Source organism: Cyanistes caeruleus, unplaced genomic scaffold, assembly GCF_971803275.1.
Source record: "Cyanistes caeruleus unplaced genomic scaffold, bCyaCae1.hap1.1 HAP1_SCAFFOLD_76, whole genome shotgun sequence".
Lineage (NCBI taxonomy): Eukaryota > Metazoa > Chordata > Aves > Passeriformes > Paridae > Cyanistes > Cyanistes caeruleus.
Window position 1 is genome coordinate 532,038 of NW_028255888.1, and position 23,290 is coordinate 555,327.

Consider the following 23,290-nt stretch of genomic DNA (forward strand, 5'->3'; position numbering starts at 1 on the left):
TCCAACTGTGCATGTGGATCTCTCCCATCTCCTAGGGCAGATGAACAGCCTGCATCCAAGGATCGCGCAAAAGGTCTTCTAAGGATGGCCTGTCCGAGGGTTGCATGGACAAACACCTCTTAATAATATCTTGGCATTCTGAAGAGAGAAACCAGGAATCACCAGTCAGTTGGAGAAGTTGCCGCCCCCTTCCAGTGCCCAGGCCATGCTGGGTGTGCCCAGAGCTGGGCCTCAACTTCCCCATGGATTCCCTGTTTGCAGGAGAGCAGGACATGTGCCACCTCCTCAGCAGCTGCCAGAGCAGGATGCTCATGAGCCCACAGCTGTCTCCCAAGCCCGGTGTTCCCCCTGTGCCCAGAGATGAGGATTCACCTTGGGAGAGCCGTCGTGGGAACAAGATCCGCCCCCAGATGATCTGCTGGCCCCTCATGAATGGGTGCTTCCCTACGACCAGCTGGTAGAGCAGGAGGCCCAGGGACCAGATTGTTGCTGCCTGGCCATGGTAGCGTTGCTGGTGGATCCACTCTGGTGGGCTGTAGGACAGGGTTCCTGTGGAACACAGATGGAGCTCATCAGGGGGATGCTGCTGCTCCCAGAGCCTGGCCCCAGCATCCCTGGGCATGTGGGGGCTGCCCCAGCGGCACACGGGGTGACCCACTGCCCTCTTGCCAGCACCTGGCACTTGGCTACAAACCCAGGGCTGGAAAATAAGCACCTGCTGCTGGAAGAGGGCAGCATAAGCACAGGGGAGGCCCAACCATGACAAGCAAATAAAAACCCACCCCATGGTAGAGAAAACACACTCTCCTCCCTGCCTGCATGGCCTCCAAAACATTGTTAATAGGCCAAGGCAAACGTGGGGAGCAGAGGAGTTCAAGCCCTTCCTCGCTGACTCACTAAACTCTCTGGGGCATGGGGTCAGACCCCCGCCCTCTGCTACCCCCATGGGGGTTTTTGTCAGGCTGGCTGTCCCAGCCCCAGCCCAGGGCACAGTGGGTGCTGAAGGCTCTTGGCAGGGCTGGGAGCTGGCCCCCCTCACACCCCCATCCAAATCAATTTGCCTCAAGCATTGATCCCATCCTGGCAGCACCACGGGGAATCCCCGGTGCCACAGCCAGGCTGGGCCATGAGATGGCCAGGAGCATCCCCTGCGAGGGCTCACCTGCAAACTGGGTGTAGGCTGTGTCTTGCAGGAAGGCGCCACAGCCAAAGTCGATCAATTTCAGCTGCCCTGTGGCCAGGTCGAGCAGGACGTTCTCCGGTTTTATGTCCCTGTGCAGGACCCCGCAGCTGCTGCAGTGCTGCACGGCCTCCAGCACCTGGCGAAAGAGCCCCCGCGCCTCCTCCTCTGGCAGGAACCTCCGCTCCGCCAGCAAATGCGAGAGGTCCTGGCACCGCTGTGGACGCTCCAACACTAACACGAAGCTGTCGGGGAGCTCAAGCCACTCCAGCAGCTGAATGACTGCAGCACAGCCAGAGGACACCCTGTCCAGCAGCACAATCTCCATGGGAGCACGGGTGCCGTCGGGCTGCGGGAGGAGCACGGTGCTGTCAGTGGGGCTGAGGCCGGGCCAGGGCTCTGGGACCCCTCAGCCAGCCCGGGATGCTCTGCACACCCCGCTCACCCCACGCCCGCTCTCCCCGCAGGACTCTCGGCGGCTCCCACCCCGCCGGGCCCCGGCTCATCCCTGCCCGGCACGCCCCGGCTTCTGCCGCTGGCCCCGCACACTCACCAGCTCGCCCCAGAGCCGGACGCGATCCCGCGGCACACATTTGATGGCCACCTGCGAGCAAGGAGCAGCAGAGGCTTGAGCTCGCTGCCCGCCCCGCCGCGCCCCCGCCATCTCCTCCGCCCCCTCCTCCTCCTCCTCCTCTGCCCACCGCTCACCGGGGCGCCGTCCGAGAGTCGCGTGGCCGCGAAGACGCTGCCGAAGCCGCCGCGCCCCAGCAGCGGGCCCAGCTCGTAGCGCTGCTGCAGGGCCTCCTGCGCCTTCCCTGGGGGCGAGTCGCGGCCATCAGCGCTCGGCCCGGGGACAGGAACGGCCCCCGAGCGCTCCCCGAGCTCCCCGGGCCGGGCATCCGCAGGCGTTCCCTCATTGGAACGCGGCAGCGGCGGCTCGGGGCCAGCGGCCGCGCTGCTGAGCGGCGGAGCTCGGGCCGGGGGAGCCGCAGCGGAGGCGGCGGCAGCGGCCGCGCCGCCTGTGTCCTCCGCGGGCACCGGGAGGAGCCGGGGCCGGGGGCAGGGCCGGGGTCGGGACCGGAGCTGGGGTCGGGACCGGAGCCTGCGTCGGGGCCGGGGCCGGGATCGGGCAAGGCGGAACCAAAGGGCAGCGATTCCGCCCCAGCCCCAGGCAATGATGCCCGCCCAGCAGCGCCAGCGCCAGCACAGCCAGAGCCCGGCGGAGGCGAGACCACGGCGGGACGGCCGGGGCCGGGGCCGGGGCCGGGGCCGGGGCAACCCCGCCAGGGCCCGGGGGCGGGTCCGGGGGCGGGCCGGGGGCATGGCCCGGGCGGGTACGGGGAGAGGGAACCTGGAAGAGGGGGGGACGCAGGAAAAGGGAGACCCACAGAGAATGTGGGACAGTGGGAAAGGGAGAGGAGAGACAGAAAAGTGATAAATTGGCTGCTTTCGCTGCTTCCACTGCTGCTGCTGCCGCCGCTGCTGCTGCTGCTGCCGCTGCCGCCGCTGCAACTGAAGCACCGGGACCGTTTGTCCCCGTGTCCGTTTGTCCGTTGCCCGCTCGGCCCCGGCCCGAGCCCCGCACTCCCCGGGCAGCCCCTGAGCCTGGCCAAACACGGGAACTTTGCCGTGTTGAGCCAAGAGCCAGAGTCTTGACTCCTGCACAGGGGCACAGGAATGCCCTTGGTTGCTGCTGTGCCTTGTCCCTGCTGAGGGTCAGACACCATCTGAGCACATTCCCTGAATGCAGAATTTGTACCCGACCCAAGCACTGCACTTGTGTCTCCAGCATTGCTTTCCAAGGAAAACAGGGCAAGGCAAACTGGGTATAGCTCATGGTATTTTACAGTGTCTAAAACTTGCCAAGTCTCAGATCTTAGAGGTGAGATCCATTTGGAATGAATGGGATGGAGAAAGTGCAAGATGGAAAAGGGGAACATAAAAATAAATAGAGAAAAATAGAGAAAAACATATTGGTTGTTTCTTTTGATTTGATTTTCATTTCATAAGAAAGTTGTTTCAATTTTCCCAGAATCTTCTCCACAGTCCCGTCTGTTCTTTCCAAAAACCTGTCCTGGAGAACAAGGCGCAGCTCCTATCACAAGATGTGCCCCCAGCTGCAGCTTCTCTTGGCTTCCCACACTGTGACTGCAGCACAACTCTTGCAGCAAAGCAGGACAAATATTTGAAGCACTTGACAATTTGTTCTTTCTTTTCCTTGTGCACTGGGGAGTTGTGCCATTGGTAAGGTTTTCACTGTTACTCTTCTACCCAAAGAAATCATGATGAGGTACTGGGAATTGTTAGGGAATACAAGCCTGGCTGAATGTGGAGAAAGAATCTCCAGGGTGTGCAGCCAGAAGTGGAGAGCTGATCATTCCAAATGCCCCATGGACATCTTGAAAGTGATCTGGAACATGAAGATGGGCTGACAGAGAGAGTTTGTTTCTGTGTTCAGTTTAGATGATTCTACATCTCTTGCACTGGGAGAAATCAAGAGCACAATCAGTTGATGATTAAGTATCAGAACATGATAGGCTGGACCTCTCTGGATGACAGAAAGAATGTGAAAAGGAGAAATGTAGGGAATGACTTGGTGAACTTTGTATATAAGAAGGTACATTTTTTCCTAATAATTTCCAGTTCATTCCCTTTGTTTTAGCCTTTTAAAAAGGCCAATTGCATCTCAGATTCCCCATGAAATGAGAACCCTGAGCTTGTGGGACTGCCTGAAAGGTGTCCTGTTCCTTTTTCTTCAGCTGCTCAATAGAAACAGTGAAGCGAGTTGGGGAGTTCTGTTTTTTCTTTCTCCTGGTCGATTTTTTCATTTTATTTGCCACTGTAAAGGCAATTTCTGTGATGGCCTCTGTCAGTTGATTCTATTTCAGCAGCAGCAGCAGCAACAGGGCTGTGTTTGAGCACTTCAAATGTGACCTGTGTGGCTTTAATTCTCTTTGATTTTGTGCTCAGGGCCTTGGGAGCATTTGGAGATCTACTACTCATGAGGCCTTTTTAACAAGCAGTCCGCGTTCCCTGTCAGAAAAGCACAGTGGGTCGCACTGATTGAAAGAGGCAATTGCAGCTGTACTGCTAAAATTCAAGTGGCAAGCAGAAGAGGGGCAAGAGCAGCCAGGATCTCCAATTGCCAAGGCCAAGGCACCAACAGCCTCCTGCTGTCACCTCAGGGTGAATAAAACAGTGCTGAAAACAGCGCTGGAACCCGATCCTTTCTTCCTCTGAGGCCTGGCTGAGGGCAGCAGAGGCGGGCCTGAGGAATCAGGGCTGTTTGTGGGGGATTGTTGCTGTAGTCCAGAATTGCCCTGGCAAAAGGCCTGGGAAGCCGAGGCAGGAGCAGGTGGGAAGGGCCGGCGCTGCTGCTGCTCGTGGCCGGGAGCCCCGGCCGGGCCGGGCCGGCGCCCGCTGCGCTGCGGCTGCTGCTGCTGCCAGAGCCGGGCAGGACTCGGGGACAGGGAATGGACACGGGGGGACAGCAAAGGCCTTGGGGGCTGCAGGGATGTTGGCACTAGGGCCAGCGCCACACAGAGCTTCAGCCCGCAATGAACCCCGAGGGAAACGCTGGGGAAAGGCTCCATTCAGCCTTTGTTTACTCGTCGCTATGAAGGGACCGAAATAAAAGGAGAAAGAGCAGGGCCCGACCCCTTCTCCTTTGGGAGGAGCCCCGCGCCTGGAGCTGAGAGGGGCCGTGAGGAAAAATGAGGGGCCATGAAGGGCTTTGAGAGGTCTTGAGGGACCATGAGAGGCCATGAGAGGTTTTATGGGCCCATGAGAAGTTCTATGGGGCCATGAGGGGCTGTGAGGGGCCATGAGGAGCCTCAGCCCTGGCAGGAGGGGGTCCCACCATGTCCCCAGGGCAGGGCCGCCGTGAGGGGCCGCGAGTGCAGACGTAGCAGCAGAGCGGGCTTGGGGCACTTCTGGGAGGGGATGAGACCCTTCCCCAGCTCCAAACCACACCAAACCCGGCATTAACAGGATTTTCCGTCTTTAGAATCCACTGGCAACTTGGAGTTGAGTGTCCAGTTTAATTCTGGTGGGAAAAACAAGGGAATTTTCCCAGTGTGTGACATCCAGCCATTGTTATTTATGTCTAAGATTTAAAAGTCTTGACAGTGAAAAGTAATACTAAAAAATAATAATAACAACAACAAGAACAAGAAATAAAGCCCCGAATCCCAACAATCAGCTCAGAAACATGTTTTTGTTTGTAGTAAAAGAGTAGTACTAAAGAAATAAATGAAAGCGATTTAATTTGTAATTCAGACAAAAGATGTTTCATCTTTTTCCAAGGTTCTGGTCCCCTTCCTCCAGGGTCATTTCCTTTACTCAGCCACTTTCTAATAGCTAGAAGGGAGTTAAGGCCATTGGAAAAGACAACAGCTCCTGTTTCCAAGATTAGCAGCCACCACTCCAGGGACCCTGAATTGCCCCCAGGCACGTGTGTGCACTTGAAGGGTGAGCGGGTGTTGGGGACAGAGATCTCAAACTCCTTCTAAGGCTGTGAGAAACCCACAAGTGGCAAAGTATCATTGTGGGCCAGCTCCTGCTGAAATTCCATTCCCCCACACCCTCCAAATGGGCAGGCAGGGCTGGGCTCTGGCAGGGTTCAGTTCTGAGTGCCTTGTGCTCCCTGGCAAGGAAGTGATCCTATGAACTCTGGTATTGATGGATTGTGGTATGGCTGCTGAAAGAGGAGGGGGAATCTCAGGAGACAGGAACGTCTCTTGTTCTCCCTTCTCCCTGCAGAACCCCCTCTCCAAAGAGAAATGCCTGTGCCGGGTTTCCATGAGACCCCTTCCCTCAGGCCAGTGTCTGAGCCACTGTGTGGTCTGCAGGAGCCAAAGCCAGAGGAGTCCCAATATCAGTCACCCCACAGTCCCCACACAGCAGGAGAAAGCACTGCTTGCAGTGGGGCTGCTGATCTGTGACCCGTCCTGGTTCCATCCACCCCACTCCTCTCAGCCACAGGCACCAGAAGGATCCCAGGAAAGCCACAGTGCTGTACCAGATGCCAGGAGCACTCCCTGCTGTGGCCTCAGGGATGCTGGGTGACCTCGTGGATGAGGATCTCTAGCTGGTGATGGAATGTGTGGATGGAGGCCCTTGTCAGGAGGTTGTTGGAGACACGCATGGGGCTGAAGGAGAGATGGCAGCTGTCAGTCGGGAGGGCAGGGAACCCGCTTGAGAGTCCATTGCCTTGGACACCCTCAGCCACAAGATGTCCAAGAAGTCACACAAGACTTCTTTTCCCCAAGTTCCAGCTTTATGTACAGTTACAGCAGAGAATGTTGCTTGTTTCTAGAACAAAGATCCCAGATGGAACAGCCTTGCTGGTTATAGTCAGAAGCATCAGTGACCAAAAGTTGTATTTCCTTTGGTTTGGTCACATCTTTGTTCGTTCTCAGTGTTCAGGCTGGGCTGTGGGGTGTCCTCATTTGCTGCATTTTCTGAGTTCCTCTTGGATCCTTTGAGCAATAGGTTGTGCCCTCTGAGGATCCTTTGTGCTCCTTGGTGACCCAGGAGAACCTTGCAGGCAATTTTTGGGGGAGCTGCTGCTGTGATGTCACAGGAACGTTGCCGTGTCCTTGTGGTGTTCCCGTTGCTGTGGGGCACAGAGGCCTCAGTGTCAGAGCGGCTCTTGGGCACCTGCTCATTGCCTGAGGATCGTCCTGCCCGAGGCATTCTCAGCAGCCAGCCCAGCCCCTGATGGGTGTCCTTCTGTCCTTGCAGGGGGACAGACAGTCTGCAGACATGTGCAGCACAGCCAAAATGATCCAGCAAGTGCTTGCTGCAGTTTGCACTCTGGACTCTGTGGCTTCTTATGGGTATTTTTTAACCCACTGGGCCCCTAAGTCGAGGATTTCCCCAGGTGCACCATGTGTGCCTTTGGGATTGCTCTGGGCCTTTTGTTCTTTCATTGGAACGAAGGTGATTTTGAATGAAAATTGCCATTAAGATGCCATTTATTTGGGAGAGCTCCTGCCAAGAACTTCTTAAAAAAGGGGTTGTTTGTAGCCAGCAGGGTGTGCACAGCATTTGGAATGGAGCCTTGGGGGGTTCTGTTCCCCAAGAGGAGAGTCTGTGGCAGCGGACCCTGGCACTCCCTCTGTTTGCTCACCCAGCCAAAAACTGGACACAGCCTTATATTTTGTGCTGTTCTTTTGCTTGCTGTGTGATCCAAAAGGACTATGACTCCAGGAGGGAAGTTGTGAAAGTAAAATGCTCTCTCTTGGCATTAACTTGTTGTGTGGGATTTTCCAGCACAGGAAGCTTTTTCTCCTAACAGCATCTGGTTCAGGTGAAGGTCCCCTCACACATGGATACTGGGAAGCTCCTTCTTCAGTGGGCAGGAAAAAAACCTTTGGTGTTCAGAGATCCCAGCTGTTCCTTTTCAACACCAGTATGAGTCCAGTAAGGTCCAGTATGATCCTTGTCACATGGCAGCACTCCCAGGATGATCCCATTTTCCTCGGACTAGATCAACCCATTCAGTCCCAGTATGATGCCGTTGGCTCCCAGCACGCTCCCAGTTGCTCCCAGTCACCCCCAGTATGGGGGATGATGTGCATGGTATGTTCCCAGTCATTCTCAGATACTCCCAGTATGAGTCCAGTCACTCCCAGTATGATCCAAAACTGGATTGCTGGGAGGCTTCATGGAATCCTGGAGACCATTGTGACACTCTAGGGCCCCATGGAACCATGGTGACAGCAGGTTGGCTGGGAGTGTTGATGTGCTGCAGGGTAGGAGGGCTCTGCACAGGCAGCTGGACAGGCTGGATCCAGGGCCCAAACCCAACAAGGTGAGGTTTAACAAGTCCAATTGTCGGGTCCTGCACTTCGGCCCCAACAACCCCTGCAGTGCTACAGGCTGGGGACAGAGTGGCTGGACAGCAGCCAGGCAGAAAGGGAGCTGGGACACTGATGGACAGCAGGCTGGGCATGAGCCAGCAGTGTGCCCAGGTGGCCAAGAAGGCCAATGGCTCCTGGCCTGGATCAGGAACAGTGTGGCCAGCAGGAGCAGGCCAGGGATTCCTCCCCTCTACTCTGCACTGGTTGGGCAGCACCTCGAGTGCTGTGTCCAGTTCTGGGCCCCCAATTTATTTAGGAATGCCATGGATGGGCTGGAGCATGTCCAGAGAAGGGCAGCAAGGCTGGTGAGGAGTCTGGAGCACAAGTCCTGTAAGTGATAGTAAAAGGTCTCAAAATGTTAGAAAATTCGGGGACATAGAAAGGAATTTAGGTTTGGAAAGGCCTTGGAAAAGTTGGCCCTGGGAAATGTTAGGCCTTGTACTTGCTAAAGTTCAGGTCAAACTGCACCTGTGTAATCAGTAGATGATGATGATACACTTGTTAGATATGATTGGATATAATTATTGTTTAAAGTACATGAAGAACAATGTTAGGGGGCTGGGGGGGATCAGGAGAAATCCATGCTTGGGTAAAAACAATGCATACGATAGAACAATGTAAGGTTAATAATTAATATGTGAGTTAAATAATGCTAGAGTATAAAACATGTTGAGTTCAAAACCAAGCTGGGTCAGATTTGGGTATGTGTACCCCTGACACCCAGATCTCCTAATAAAGCACCTGCATAGAATCATTTGTGATTATGTGTGTTCCTGAATGCTAACAATTTCATCAGATTTTACTGGAATTTTGTGAGATGTTTCTGGAATGTTGTGGATTTTTGTGGAATTTTGTGGGATATTGAGGGGACTTGAAAATTTTTGAGGGATCTTTCTTAGATTTTGTGGAAATTTGTGGAGATTTTATGGGATGTTTCTGTAATTCGGGAGGGTTTTGAGAAGATTTACAAATTTTGTGGGATGTTTGTGGAATTTTGCGGGATTTTTTTAGATTGTTGTAGCATTTCCTAGAATTTTTGGGGATTTTGAAGAGACTTGAGGAATTTTGAAATATTTTTCTAAGATTGAGTTGAAATTTACAAAGATTGTGTGGACTATTTCTGGAATTTGGTAGGGTTTTGAGAAGAGTTATGTAATTTGATAGGGTTTTTCTGGAATTTTGTGGATTTTTTTTGAATGTTGAGGAATTTTCTGGAATTTGGTGAGATTTTGAAGAGACTTGAAGAATTTTGAGAGGATTTTCTTTGTGCGGAAATTTGTGGAGATTTTGTGGGATATTTCTGTAATTTGGTAGGGTTTTGAGAAGATTTTGGGAATGTTGTGAGATGTTTTTGAAAATTTGTTAGATTTTTTGGGAATGTTGAAGAATTTTCTAGAAATTTGTGGGATTTTGATGAGACTTGAAGAATTTTGAGGGATTTTTCTTAGATTGTGTGGAAATTTGTGGAGATTTTGTGGGATGTTTCTGGAATTTGGTAGGGTTTTGAGAAGATTTAGGGAGTTTCTTGGGATGTTTGTGGAATTTTATGGGATGTAGCTGGAATTTTTGTGGGATGTTTTTGGAATTTTGTGGGAAGTTTTTGGAATTTTGAAGGACTTTATGGAGACATGAAGAATTTTGAGGGATTTTTCCTAGATTGTGTGGAAATGTGTAAAGATTTTGTGGGATGTTTGTGGAATTTGGTAGGGTTTTGAGAAGATTCAGGGAGTTTGTTGGAATGTTTGTGGAATTTTGTGGGATTTTCCTGGAATTTGGTGGGATTTTTGTGGAATTGTGTGGGAAGTTTTTGGAATTTTGAAGGACTTTATGGAGACATGAAGAATTTTGAGGGATTTTTCCTAGATTGTGTGGAAATGTGTAAAGATTTTGTGGGATGTTTGTGGAATTTGGTAGGGTTTTGAGAAGATTCAGGGAGTTTGTTGGAATGTTTGTGGAATTTTGTGGGATTTTCCTGGAATTTGGTGGGATTTTTGTGGAATTGTGTGGGAAGTTTTTGGAATTTTGAAGGACTTTATGGAGACATGAAGAATTTTGAGGGATTTTTCCTAGATTGTGTGGAAATTTGTGGAGATTTTGTGGGGTGTTTCTGGAATTTGGAAGGGTTTTGGAAGATTTAGAGAGTTTGTTGGGATGTTTGTGGAATTTTGTGCATGGTGTGTAGAATTTTGTGGGTGGTGTTTGTGGAAATTTGTGGGTTGCTTGTGGAATTTTGTGGAATTTCTGTGGAGTTTTGTGGGATGATTCCTGAGTTTGGTAGGACTTTGAGGAGACACAAAGGACTTTGAGGTATTTTTCTTAGATTGTGTGGTAATTTGTAAAGATTTTGTGGGATGTTTGTGGAATTTGGTAGGGTTTTGAGAAGATTCAGGGAGTTTGTTGGGATGTTTGTGGAATTTTGTGGGTGGTTTATGGAATTTTGTGGGTGGTTTGTGGAATTTTGTGGGATGTTTCTGGAATTTGGTAGGGTTTTGAGGAGATTTAGAGTTTGTTGGGATGTTTGTGGATTTTTTGGGAGGTTTCTGGAAATTTGTTGGATTTTTCTTTGATTTTCTGGAAATTTTTGGGGCGTTTCCTGAATTTTGAAGGACTTTGAGGAGACACGAAGCACTTTGAGGTATTTTTCTTAGATTGTGTGGAAATTTGTAAAGATTTTGTGGGATGTTTGTGGAATTTGGTAGGGTTTTGAGAAGATTTAGGGAGTTGGGATGTTTGTGGAATTTTGTGGGATGTAGCTGGAATTTTTGTGGGATGTCTGTTGCATATTGTGGGTGGTTTCTTAAATTTTTGTGGAATTTTTGTGGACTTTTGTGGAATGTTTCCTGAATTTTGAAGTACTTTGAGGAGACATGAAGAACTTTGAGGGAATTTTCTTAGATTGTGTGGAAATTTGTAAAGATTTTGAGGGATGTTTCTGGAATTTGTAGGGTTTTGAGAAGATTTAGGGAGTTTATTTGGTTGCTTGTGGAATTTTGCGGGTGGTTTGTGGAATTCTGTGAAATTTTTCTGGAATTTCGTGGAATTTTGTGGGACATTTCCTGAATTTTGAAGGACTTTGAGGAGACACAAAGCACTTTGATGTATTTTTCTTAGATTGTGTGGAAATTTGTGGAGATTTTGTGGGAAGTTTTTGTAATTTGTTGGCATTTTGAGAAAATGCTTAGAATGTTGTCGGAGGTTCCTGGAATGTTGTGCGATTTTTTTGGTATGTTGTGGAATGTTCTGGAATTTGGTGAGATTTTTGAGGGGACTTGAAGAACTTTGATGTATTTTTCTTAGATTGTGTGGAAATTTGTGGAGATTGGGTGGGATGTTTCTGGAATGTGTTAGGGTTTTGAGAAGATTTAGGGAGTTTGTCGGGATGTTTGTGGAATTTTGTGGGATTTTTCTTGAATTTTGTGGGATGTTTGTGGAATTTGGTGTGGTTTTGAGAAGATTTTTCTGAAATTTTGTGGGATGTTTCTGGAATTTGGTAGGATTTTTAGAAGATTTAAGGAGTTTGTTGGGATGTTTGTGGAATTTTGTGGGATGTTTCAGGAATTTTGTGGGATTTTGACAAGACTTGAAGAATTTTGAAAGATTTTTATTAGACTGTGTGCATATTGCAGGAGATTTTGTGGAATGTTTGCGGAATTTTAAAGGACTTTGAGGAGACATGAAGCATTTTGAGGTATTTTTCTTAGATTGTGTGGTAATTTGTAAAGATTTTGTGGGATGTTTCTGGAATTTGGTGGGGTTTTGTGAAAATGTAAAGAATTTTGTGGGTGGTTTCTGGAATGTTGTGCGATTTTTTTGTAATGTTTTGGAATGTTCTTGAATTTGGTGAGATTTTGAGGGGACTTGAAGAATTTTGAAGGATTTTTCTTAGATTGTGTGGAAATTTTTTAAAGATTTTGTGGGATGTTTCTGGAATTTGGTAGGGTTTTGAGAAGATTTAGGGAGTTTCGTGGGATGTTTGTGAAATTTTGTGGGATGTTTTGTGGAATTTTGTGGAAATTGGAAGAGATTTTGTGGAATATTTCTGGAATTTGGTAGGGTTTTGAGAATATTTAGGGAGTTTGTTGGGATGTTTTTGCAATTTTGTGGGATGTTTCTGGAATTTGTAAAGACTTTGAGGAGAGATGAAGTGTTTTGAAGTATTTCTCTTAGATTGTGTGGTAATTTTTTAAGATTTTGTGGGATGTTTCTGGAATTTGGTAGGGTTTTGAGAAGATTTAGTGAATTTTGTACGATTTTTCTTTAATTTTCTGAGATTTTTAGGAGACTTGAAGAATTTTGAGGGATTTTTCTTAGATTGCGTGGAAATTTGTAAAGGTTTTGTGGGATATTTCTGGAATTTGGTAGGGTTTTTTTGAGAGTTAGGGTATTTGGTAAGGTTTCTCTGGAATTTTATGGATTTTTTGGAATGTTGCGGGATTTTCTGGAATTTGGTGAAATTTTGAAGAGACCTGAAGAATTTTGAGAAATTTTCTTAGGTTGTGTGGAAATTTACAAATGTTTTGTGGGATGTTTGTGGAATTTCATAGGGTTTTGAGAAGATTTAGGGAATTTGGTGGGATGTTTGTGAAATTTTGTGGGATTATTTTGGAATGTTGTGGAATTTTCTAGAATTTGGTGAGATTTTGAGGAGACGAAGAATTTTGAGGAGATTTTCTTTGATTGTGTGGAAATTTGTAAAGATTTTGTGGGATGTTTCTGGAATTTGGTAGGGTTTTGAGAAGAGTTAGGGAATTTGGTTGGGTTTCTCTGGAATTTTATGGATTTTTTTGGAATTTGTGGAATATTTTGGAATTTGGTGAGATTTTGAAGAGACTTGAAGAATTTTGAGAAGATTTTCTTAGATTGTGTGGAAATCTGCAATGTTTTGGGTGGATGTTTCTGGAATTTGATAGGGTTTTGAGAAGATTTTGGGAATTTTGTGGGATGTTTGTGGAATTTTGTGGGATTTTTTTCTGGAATTTTGTAGAGTTTTCTACGATTTTGAAGGACTTTGAGGAGACATGAAGAACTTTGAGGGCTTTTTCTTAGATTGTGTGGAAATTTGTAAAGATTTTGTGGGATGTTTCTTGTATTTTGAGGGATTTTGATGTGCCTTGAAGAATTTTGAGGGATTTTTCTTGAATTTTGTGGGATGTTTGTGGAATTTTGTTTAAATTGGAAGAGATTTTGTGGGTTGTTTCTGTAATTTGGTAGTGTTTTCATAAGATTTTAGGTGTTTTTTTTTATTTTTCTGGTACTTTGTGGGATATGGATGAAACCTGAAGAATTTTGAGGGATTTTTCTTAGATTGTGAGGAAATTTGTAAAGGGTTTGTGCGATGTTTCTTGTATTTTGAAAGATTTTGAAGTGACTTGAAGAATTTTGAGAAAATTTTTTTGATTGTGTGGAAATTGGAAGAGATTTTGTGGAATCTTTCTGTAATTTGGTAGGGTTTTGAGAAGATTTGGGGACTTTTGTGGGATGTTTGTGGAATTATGTGGGATTTTTCTTGAATTTTGTGAGATTTTGAGGAGACTTGAAGAATTCTGAGGGATTCTTTTTTAGATTGTGTGGAAATTTGTAAATGTTTTGTGGGATGTTTCTGGAATTTGGTAGGGTTTTGACAAGATTTTGGGAATTTTGTGGGATGTTTGTGGAATTTGGTGGGTTTTTTCTGGATCTTTGTGGGATATGGATGAAACTTGAAGAATTTTGAGGAGATTTTCTTTGATTGTGTGGAAATTTGCAATGGTTTTTGTGGTATGTTTCTGTAATTTGGTAGGGTTTCGAGAAGATTTAGGGAATCTGGTAGGGTTTCTGTTGAATTTTATGGATTTTTTTTGAATGTTGTGGAATTTTCTGGAATTTGGTGACATTTTGAAGAGACTTGAAGAATTTTGAGAAGATTTTCTTAGATTGTGTGGAAATTTGTGGAGATTTTGTGGGATGTTTCTGGAATTTGGTAGGGTTTTGAGAAAGTTTTGGGAATTTTGTGGGATGTTTGTGGAATTTTGTGGGATGTTTGCAGATTTTTTGTGGGATTTTTTTCTGGAATTTTGTGGAATTTTCTAGAATTTTGTGGGATTTTGAAGAGTCTTGAAGAATTCTGAGGAGATTTTCTAAGATTTTGTGGAAAGTTTTAAAGCTTTTGTGGGATGTTTCCAGAATTTTTAGGGATTTTGAGGAGACTTGAAAAATTGTGAGGGGATTTTTCTAAAATTGTGTGGAAATTTGTAAAGATTTTGTGGGATGTTTCTGGAATTTGGTAGGGTTTTGAGAAGATTTAGGGAGTTTCTTGGGATGTTTGTGGAATTTTATGGGATGTAGCTGGAATTTTTGTGGGATGTTTTTGGAATTTTGTGGAATGTTTGTGGAATTTTGAAGGACTTTGAGGAGACATGAAGCACTTTGAGGTATTTTTCTTAGATTGTGTGGAAATGTGTAAAGATTTTGTGGGATGTTTGTGGAATTTGGTAGGGTTTTGTGAAGATTCAGGGAATTTTTTGGGATGTTTGTGGAACTTAGTGGGATTTTTTTGGAGTGTTGTAGAATTTTCTAGAATTTTGTGGGAATTTGAGGAGACTTGAAGAATTTTGTGGAGATTTTCTTAGATTGTGTGGAAATTTGTGAAGTTTTTTGGGATGTTTCTGGAATTCAGTAGGGTTTTGCGAAGATTTTAATGGAATTTTGTAGGTTTTTTCCGGAATTTTATGGAAATTTGTGGAGATTTTGTGGGATGTTTCTGTAATTTGGTAGGGTTTTGAGAAGATTTTGGGAGATATTTGTTGAATTTTGTGGGATTTTTCTGGATCTGTGTGGGATATGGATGAAACTTGAAGAATTTTGAGGAGATTTTCTTAGATTGCGTGGAAAATTTTAAAGATTTTGTAGGATGTATCTGGAATTTGGTAGGGTTTTGAGAAGATTTAGAGAATTTGGTAGGGTTTTTCTTGAATTTTATGGATGTTTCTGGAATTTTGTGGAATTTCCTAGAATTTTTTTGGATTTTGAGGGGATTGAAGAATTTTGAGGAGATTTTCTTAAATTGTGTGGTAATTTTTTAAGATTTTGTGGGATGTCTCTGGAATTTGGTAGGGTTTTGTGAAGATTTAGGGAGTTTTGTGGGATGTTTGTGGAATTTCGTGGGATTTTTCTGGACCTTTCTGGGATATGGATGACACTTGGAAAATCTTGAGGGATTTTTCTTAGATTGTGTGGAAATTTGTAAAGAATTTGTGGGATATTTCTGGAATTTGGTAGGGTTTTGAGAAGATTTTAATGGAATTTGGTATGGTTTTTCTTGAATTTTATGGAGTTTTTTGGAATGTTGTAGAATTTTCTGGAATTTGGTGACATTTTGAAGAGACTTGAAGAATTTTGAGAAGATTTTCTGAGATTGTGTTGTAATTTGTGGAGATTTTGTGGGATGTTTCTGGAATTTGGTAGGGTTTTGAGAAGATTTTGTGAATTTTGTGGGCTGTTTGTGGAATTTTGTGGGATGTTTGTGGAATTTTGTGGGATTTTTATGAGACTTGAAGAATTTTGAGAAGATAATTCTTCAATTGTGTGCAAGTTGGAGATTTTGTGGGGTGTTTCTGGAATCTGGTAGGGTTTTGAGAAGATTTTTAAGGAATTTCTTAGGATGTTTCCAAAATTTTGTGGAAATTTGTAAAGATTTTGTGGATGTTTCTGGAATTTGGTAGGGTTTTGAGTAGATTTAAGGAATTTTGTTACGTGTTTCTAGAATTTTGTGGGCTGTTTGTGGAATTTTGTGTGATTTTTGTGGAATTTTGTGGGATTTTTACAAGACTTGAAGAATTTTAAAAGATTTTTTATCGATTGTGTTCAAATTGGAGGAGATTTTATGGGATGTTTCTGGAATTTGGTAGGGTTTTGGGAATATTTTTCTGGAATTCTGTGGGATGTGTCCAGAATTTCGTAGGGTTTTGAGAAGTGTTAATGAATGTAGTAGGGTTTTTCCTGAATTTTATGGGGTTTTTTGTAATGTTGTGGAATTTCTTGGAATTTTGAGGGATTTTTATGAGACTTGAAGAAGTTTGAGAAGATTTTTCTTTGATTGTGTTCAAGTTGGAGGAGATTTTGTGGGATTTTTCTTGGATTTGGTAGGGTTTTGAGAAGAGTTAGTGAATTTGGTCGTGTTTTTCTGGAATTTTATCGATTTTTTTGGAATGTTGTGTAATTTTCTGGAATTTGGTGAGAACTTGAGGAGACGATGAATTTTGGGGAGATTCTCTTAGATTGTGAGGAAATTCGTAAAGATTTTTTGGGATGTTTCTGGAATTGTTTTGAAAAGATTTTTCTGGGATTTTGTGGGATGTTTGTGGAATTTTGAGGGATTTTCAGGGGACATCATAATTTTTTGGGAGTTTTCTTATATTTTGTGGAAACTGGAGGAGATTTTTTGGGATGTTTCTGGAATTTGGTAGAGTTTTGAGTAGATTTAGGGAATTTTGTGAGATTTTTCTTGAATTTTGTGATACGTTTCTGGAAGTATCAGGATTTTGAGGAGGTTTGGGTAATTTTGTGGATTTTTTCTGAAATTTTTGCAGGATTTTGAGAACGTTTGGGTGAATTTTTATGAAGATTTTGATGAAAAAGACATTTGGAGAAAAACAGGTAAAAGTGATTAAATTTTGCTAAACAAAGCTGAAAAGCAAAACCATCCAAAGGAACCTGAACTCTGTGCTAAATCCGCGTGGTTTGGCCTAACATCAGCCAAATGGGGTTAAAATCATCCCAAGGTGTCCAAAGTGCAACCAAAAGGGCATAGAAATGCCCAAACTGGTGTAAAACCCACTCCAAATGGCCTAAAATCAGCCTTGAATCTCCCAAATGCGTGCAAGATCCACCCTGAAAGTCGCTGGTTTTGCCTCAAATCATCCAAAGGGCTCCAGCATCACCCAAACTGGCCTGAAATGCCCAAAAGGGACCTAAAATCACCCAAAAAGGGCTCAATTTGACCAGCACCAGGACTGGGAGCGAGACTGAGACCTAGACCAGGCCTGAGACTGGGACTGAATCCGGCACCGGCACCGAGACTGGCAGCGCTCCAGGACCAGGACTGAGACCGGGACCAGGATCAGCACTGGGATCATTCCAGGACCAGCACTGGGATCAGTACCGGGATTACTCCAGGACCAGCACTGGGATCAAAACCGGGATCAGCACCGGGATCGCTCCAGGACCAGCACTGACACTGGGACAGGAACTGCTCCGAGGCCAAGACCGAGACCAGGACTGAAACCAGCACTGGCACCGGCACTGAGACTGGCACCGCTCCGGGACCAAGACCAAGACCGGGACTGAGAGTGAGATCGAGACAAAGACTGGGACTGGGAGCGCTCTGGGACCGACACTGGGACCACCACAGCTCCGGGACAGAGATCGACACCGGGACCGGAATCAGCTCTGGGATCGCTCTGGGGCCACCGCGTTCACTCCGGGCAGTTTTGGCCGTGCCCCCGGGCGAGACTGGGAGGGAACTGGGAGGGAACTGGGAGAGAACTGGGAGAGAGCCTTCAGCGGGGCGTGACCGCCTTGGTTTGCATCGTTCCAGTGCAGCCATCCCGGTCCATGTGGTCCTGGTCCATGTGATCCCAGTCTCTGGTGCTGATCCATACGGTCCCGGTCTGTGCGATCCCAGTCTGTGCAATCCCAGTCTGTGCAATCCCAGTCTGTGCGATCCCAGTCTGTGCAATCCCAGTCTGTGCGATCCCAGCCAATGGATCCCAGTCTGTGTGGTCCTGCATGGCACACACTCCAAGAGTCTGGAATTCCAGTTGCCAGCAAGGAAAAGATGTTCCTGCCCTTGAAGGCAAAGCTCTTGAGAAGGGGCCGAGAGCCAAGTGCAGCAAGATCTTACAGTGATATTTCTCTGCCAGCCCCCAGAACTTCACCCATGCTTGTTGTAGCTCCTGGATTGGGAATTAAATCAGGGAAGGGTTCTGGTGGGAGCTGCCCTGGGTGCAGGGAGACGCTGATGTCAGCGTTCACGAACACACATAATCACAGATTGATTATATGCAGGTGCTTTATTGAAGTGCACGGGAACTAGGGGTATCAGCAACCCAAATCTAGCTCCATCGTCTTTGTCCAAAGTGCACATATTTCTACAATTTCAGCTGGAGCAGTAATCACTGTAACAACCTTACCAATATTGCTTCATTAATATTGCTTGATTAGCTTTATCAATATTGCTTCATGACAGTTAGCTCATCCTTGTACAAACATGTACAAATCTGATCTCTGGGTGGGTACCTTGGAATCCCCAAGTACCAGTTCCCATTACCATAAACATTTCAGCTTGCTAGACCATCCCCAATACCAGACCTTCTTGCGGCCTACGTCTTCATGGTTTTAAGAAACCTTTTCAGAAACATTAAACCCCATAGTAACATATTTCTCCCCTTTGAAAGTATTTCACTTTACTAAAATTAATGTAATGCTTTCACTATATAGTCTTTTTCCTCTGAGTTTATACTTGATGTTCATTTTCGAATCTACAGTTGTTGTAAGCGTTGTTACACTCTGGAGGACTTGGAGATGACAAATGCGGATGTGGATCTCTGTCCCATGTCAGTGCCTTTATTATTTTCTGGTTCCAAGATACTCTTTTCTTTATCTCTCCTTTCAGAACTGCATAGATTAACCAGATTGCTAAGAACACAATCACTAGGATTATCAGACTCTCAAGAATAGATTTGATCCATGAGCTCACATTCCATCCCAATCCTTCAAAAAATTTTATCTAACTAACTTGTGGTCAGATCTTGCTGCTCTTTCTGTGCTTCATGTTCTATTGGTTTTAATTGATTAATGTCGTGTTCTACATCTGCAGTTCCATTTGGGATGTGGATGCAGCAGTGATCAATTTGTCCTTTTATGTACCCCCATACTCCGTGTTCTTTCAACAATAACATATCTAAAGCCAATCTGTTTTGCAGGGTCATTTTAGTCGTGGCTTGTAATTGTACATTTACCTCTCTAAATCCCTCTGGTAACTCCTGCCAGTCTTTCTACCTGACCTGTAAGTTTGTACATCTTTCTCTTATTGTAATTTGTTATTGGACTAAACAAGGATTCCAGAGCTCACTCAAATTTTATACTACTGGAGGGTTCTTGCCATCTTTCTTCATCTTCAATTTTGTTTTCCTGAACTTCTTGTCTCGTCCTTACTTGCAGAAGTTCATGTTCTCCTTTAAATGGGGACCTTTTCCAAATTGGGCATAAGGTGGGGAGGCCTAAAGTAATCTCTTTTACTTTTCCACTTACAGGCAAATGTGTTGTCCAGGTGCCATCGCTTGCTGCCCACACAAATTGGCCTGGACTCTGAACTGTACTTCTGCTCCATACTACCTTTTGGATCACTTGTCCTATCTTGTCATTTTTTTCACCTTGTTTATGTTTGATTCCTCTGCAGGCACATCCAATTCGCAGAGCTACCACTGGCAGTGGCATTTGTTTTATTTCCTCATCATCAGAAGTACAGTCCTAAGTTTTGTTACATACCCACCAATTCACTTTGTCTGCTTCCATTCTACTATTGCTTGCAGTGTTCCGTACTTATGGATCTGTTTCATTTTCAGAGCCTTCCCACTTAATGCACCAAGGGCTATCTGACATGTATTGGAATTTCTGAAGCACACTCACTCACCATGCAGTGTCCCAAGCTTCAGCCCGATCTTTTCTTTCCTTTCATACTTCCATTGTGACACTGGAATCTTTTCTTTAATAACCTTTACTATCTTTCCATAACACCATCCATAATTTCCTAATCCCCCATACCAGCCTAGTTTTGGTTCATCCTTTCCTCCATTTTCATGACAATCCCATATAGATGAATACTTTGGCTTCACAGCATTTTCAAACACTGTCTTATTTGGGTACTGGTAATCTATTTGCAATACACAGCTCATGTTTTCATTTTTATTCTTTTGTATTTCTGGTAATTTTGATGGTATAATTCCGCAACTTATTGGGTCTCCTGCTGCCTTTGGTATTGGCAGACAGACAGTTATTTTGCTGGTGTTTTGCATGTTGGCAAAATCTTTAATTAATCCAATCATCACATTTTCTGCCTAAATGCTATTAGAGACTTTTATCACTTGTGTTTCAGGCTGCACCCCCACATCCCTCTTCATTCTAAAATGAAGAGTTGTCAGCTGATCCTTTTGCATTTCACATCTCAAGGTAACATTGATTCCAACTGATGGCACTAAAGGCCATAAAATAATCACCATTACAGTCACTAGCAACCTAGACATTTGAAACAATCAAACCCGCTTTATCTGCAGCTTTGTTGGCCCTACAGTTTGTGCAGTCCACAGTGCAAGGGAAACCTTCTTCACTCTGGTGTAAGTTATCCAGGGATCCAGTCCAGCTATTTTGACTGCTGTAAAGGTAGTTAACAGTACCTGATAGGGTCCATTCCACCTTTCTTTTAATGGTTCTTCGTTCCAGCTTTTAACGTACACTTCATCTCCCGGGGGGATGTCATGAACTGGATTCTCAAGAGTCAGCGGCCTATTCCACACAAGGGTGCTCTGAAGTTGAGCTAGAGCTTTTCCAAGAGACAACATAATTCTACACCTCTTGCTTCCCTGTAACATGTACATTTGCATTAGGTTCAGGGGATTCCTATGGTTTCCCATACAATATCTGAAAAGGACTGACTGACATCCTGCTTCTAGGCTTTATCCGAATCCTCAGCAGTGCTATTGGTAGAGCTTGTGGCCACTGCAGTTTAGCCTCTTGGCATATTTTGCTGATTTGCTTCTTCAAGGTCTGATTCATCCTCTCTACCTGTCCACTGGATTGGGGTCTCCGTGGTGTGTGGAGATCCCAAGCTATTCCCAGCAACTGACTCACCTCCCTCACTACTGTGGCTATGAAATGTAGGCCCCTATCTGATGATATTCCTAGAGGCACCCCAAATCCTGGAATGATTTCTTGCAGTACCCACTTGACTGTCTCCTTTGCTTGATTTGTGTGACAGGGAAGAGCTTCTGGCCATCCTGAAAATGTGTTCAACCCCTACCAATAGATATTTGTATCCTCGAGTTCTTGGTAATTCTACAAAATCTACTTGCCAATAATCTCCTGGTTCTGCTCCTACCCAAATTCTTCCTATTTGTGCCTGTTGTTTAGCCACTGGATTGTTTTTTAACCAAATTTCACATTTTGACATTACTGATTTTGCCATTGTTAACATCCGTACTGAAATTAAATTTGGTTTTAACAATTTCACCAATGCCTCTGCACCCCATGACGTTCGTTATGTTTAATTTGTAGAACTTCTCTCATTATCAAGGGAGGTACCACTACTTATCCCTGTGTAGTCACATACCACTCTTCTGAATTCTTCTGTGCATTCAGTGAGCGTCCCAATTTCTCATCTTCTATTGAATATTTTGGTTCTGGAGGTAAATTGAATTGAGATACAGGAGTTTTTAAAGGTATCAATGCCATTGCAGTTTGCACTTCTCGAGCAACTTGTCGGGCTGTCCAGTCTGCTTTCTGATTTCCCTCATGAATTTTGGAGCTTCCTGATTGGTGAGCTTTGCAGTGCATAACTGCTACTTGCTCAGGTTTTTATACTGCTTTTATTAATTGCAGGACTGCATCTTGATGTTTAATGTGTGTGTCTTTAGAAGACAGCAGTCCTCTTTCTTTCCACAGTGCCCCGTGTACGTGCGCCACTCCAAAAGCGTATTTTGAATCTCTCCATATATTTACTTTCTTCCCTTCACTCAGCTCTAATGCCCTGGTCAAGGCAACCAGTTCTGCTCGTTGGGCAGATGTGTTTGCTGGCAAGGCCTTTGCCTCCACCACTGCACCTGTTGTTGTTACCGCATATCCAGCATATCTGGTCCCGTTCTCCACAAAACTGCTTCCATCTGTAAACAGCTCCCAGTCTGCCTGTTCCAGTGGGACGTCTTTCAAATCTGCCCTAGCTGAACAGGTGTGTTCTATCACTTCCACACAATCATGTTCCAGTGGGCCTTCTTCAGTTGTGGTACATGGGAACAAAGCTGGATTCAAGAGGTTAGTTGTCTTTCGTGTGACATCATCCTGCTCACTCAGGATTACCTGGAATTTCATCATCCTGCTTGGATATAGCAAATGACCCCCCTTTTGTTCTGAAACAGTGGTCACCATGTGTGGCACGTAGACATCTATGTCTCTACCCATCGTGAGTTTCCTAACCTCTTGTATCAGCATCACAGTGGCTGCGACTGCCCGCAGGCATGAAGGCCATCTGGCACTCTCATTGTCAAGTTGTTTGGAGAAGTAGCCTACCGGCCTTTTCCAGCCTCCCAAAGGTTGGGTCAGCACTCCCAGTGCTAGGTGTGATCTTTCATGCACAAACAGGTGAATATCTTTGGCTAAATCAGGCAATCCTAATGCCAGAGCCGTTGTCAATGCCTCCTTCAGTTTGAAGAAGGTCTCCTTCTGTGGTTTGCCCCAGGTAAATGGTTGTGTCTTCTGGGCTTCATACAGGGGTTTTGCAATTAGTCCATAGTCCATGATCCACAGGTGGCACCACCCTGTCATCCCAAGGAAAACTCGCAGCTCATGCAGGTTCTGGGGTTCTGGAATAGCACAAATAGCTTGAATATGATCAGTACCCAGCTTACGTTGCCTTTGTGAGATTTCACATCCCAGGTAAATCACAGTTTGCCGGGCAATTTGTGCCTTTTCTTTAGACACCTTATATCCTCCCATTCCCAGCTGATTTAAAATTTCAATTGTTACCTTTATGCAGGTTGTTTTCTCTTCTGTAGCTGACAGTGTATTGACATACTGTAGCAGCAGGTATTGTTCTCTCAGTACTTGCCCATTCTTGGTCCAAATCTCCAGCTTCTTAGCCAGCTGGCTTCCAAATAGGGTTGGACTGTTCTTGTACCCTTGTGGGAGTCGTGTTCAGGTGAGCTGAGTTTTCCTTCCATTTTCTGGATTTTCCCATTCAAAGGGAAACAGTTTCCTACTTTCTTTGTCAAGGGGTATGCAGAAAAAGGCATCTTTTAAATCAATTACAGTAAACCATTTATATTTCTCTTTTATCGAGAACAATGTGTAAGGATTATCTTCCACTGGGTAAATATCTTTAGTTATTCTATTTATTGCTCTCAAATCCTGTACTAGTCTGTATCAGTCAACACAGAAATTTGGGCTCTAGTGTTAACTACAGAAGTAATAGGTGCATGTTTAGGACCCACTATTGCTG

The 23,290-nt window shown here is 45.3% G+C and overlaps 2 protein-coding genes across 2 annotated transcripts in view; one reads left to right on the forward strand and one right to left on the reverse strand.

Moving 5' to 3' along the window:
• The window catches only part of LOC147646881 (uncharacterized), a 450,805-nt gene that overhangs the window by 239,588 nt on the left and 187,927 nt on the right, over nt 1–23,290 (forward strand). The gene's annotated exons all lie outside the window — the stretch shown is intronic.
• LOC147646884 (uncharacterized) overlaps nt 1–23,290 on the reverse strand; it is a 107,458-nt gene that overhangs the window by 71,795 nt on the left and 12,373 nt on the right. Inside the window, exon 3 of the mRNA XM_086872697.1 lies at nt 559–568. Coding sequence (XP_086728823.1) covers nt 559–568 — 10 coding nt within the window. The remainder of the gene's footprint in view (nt 1–558; nt 569–23,290) is intronic.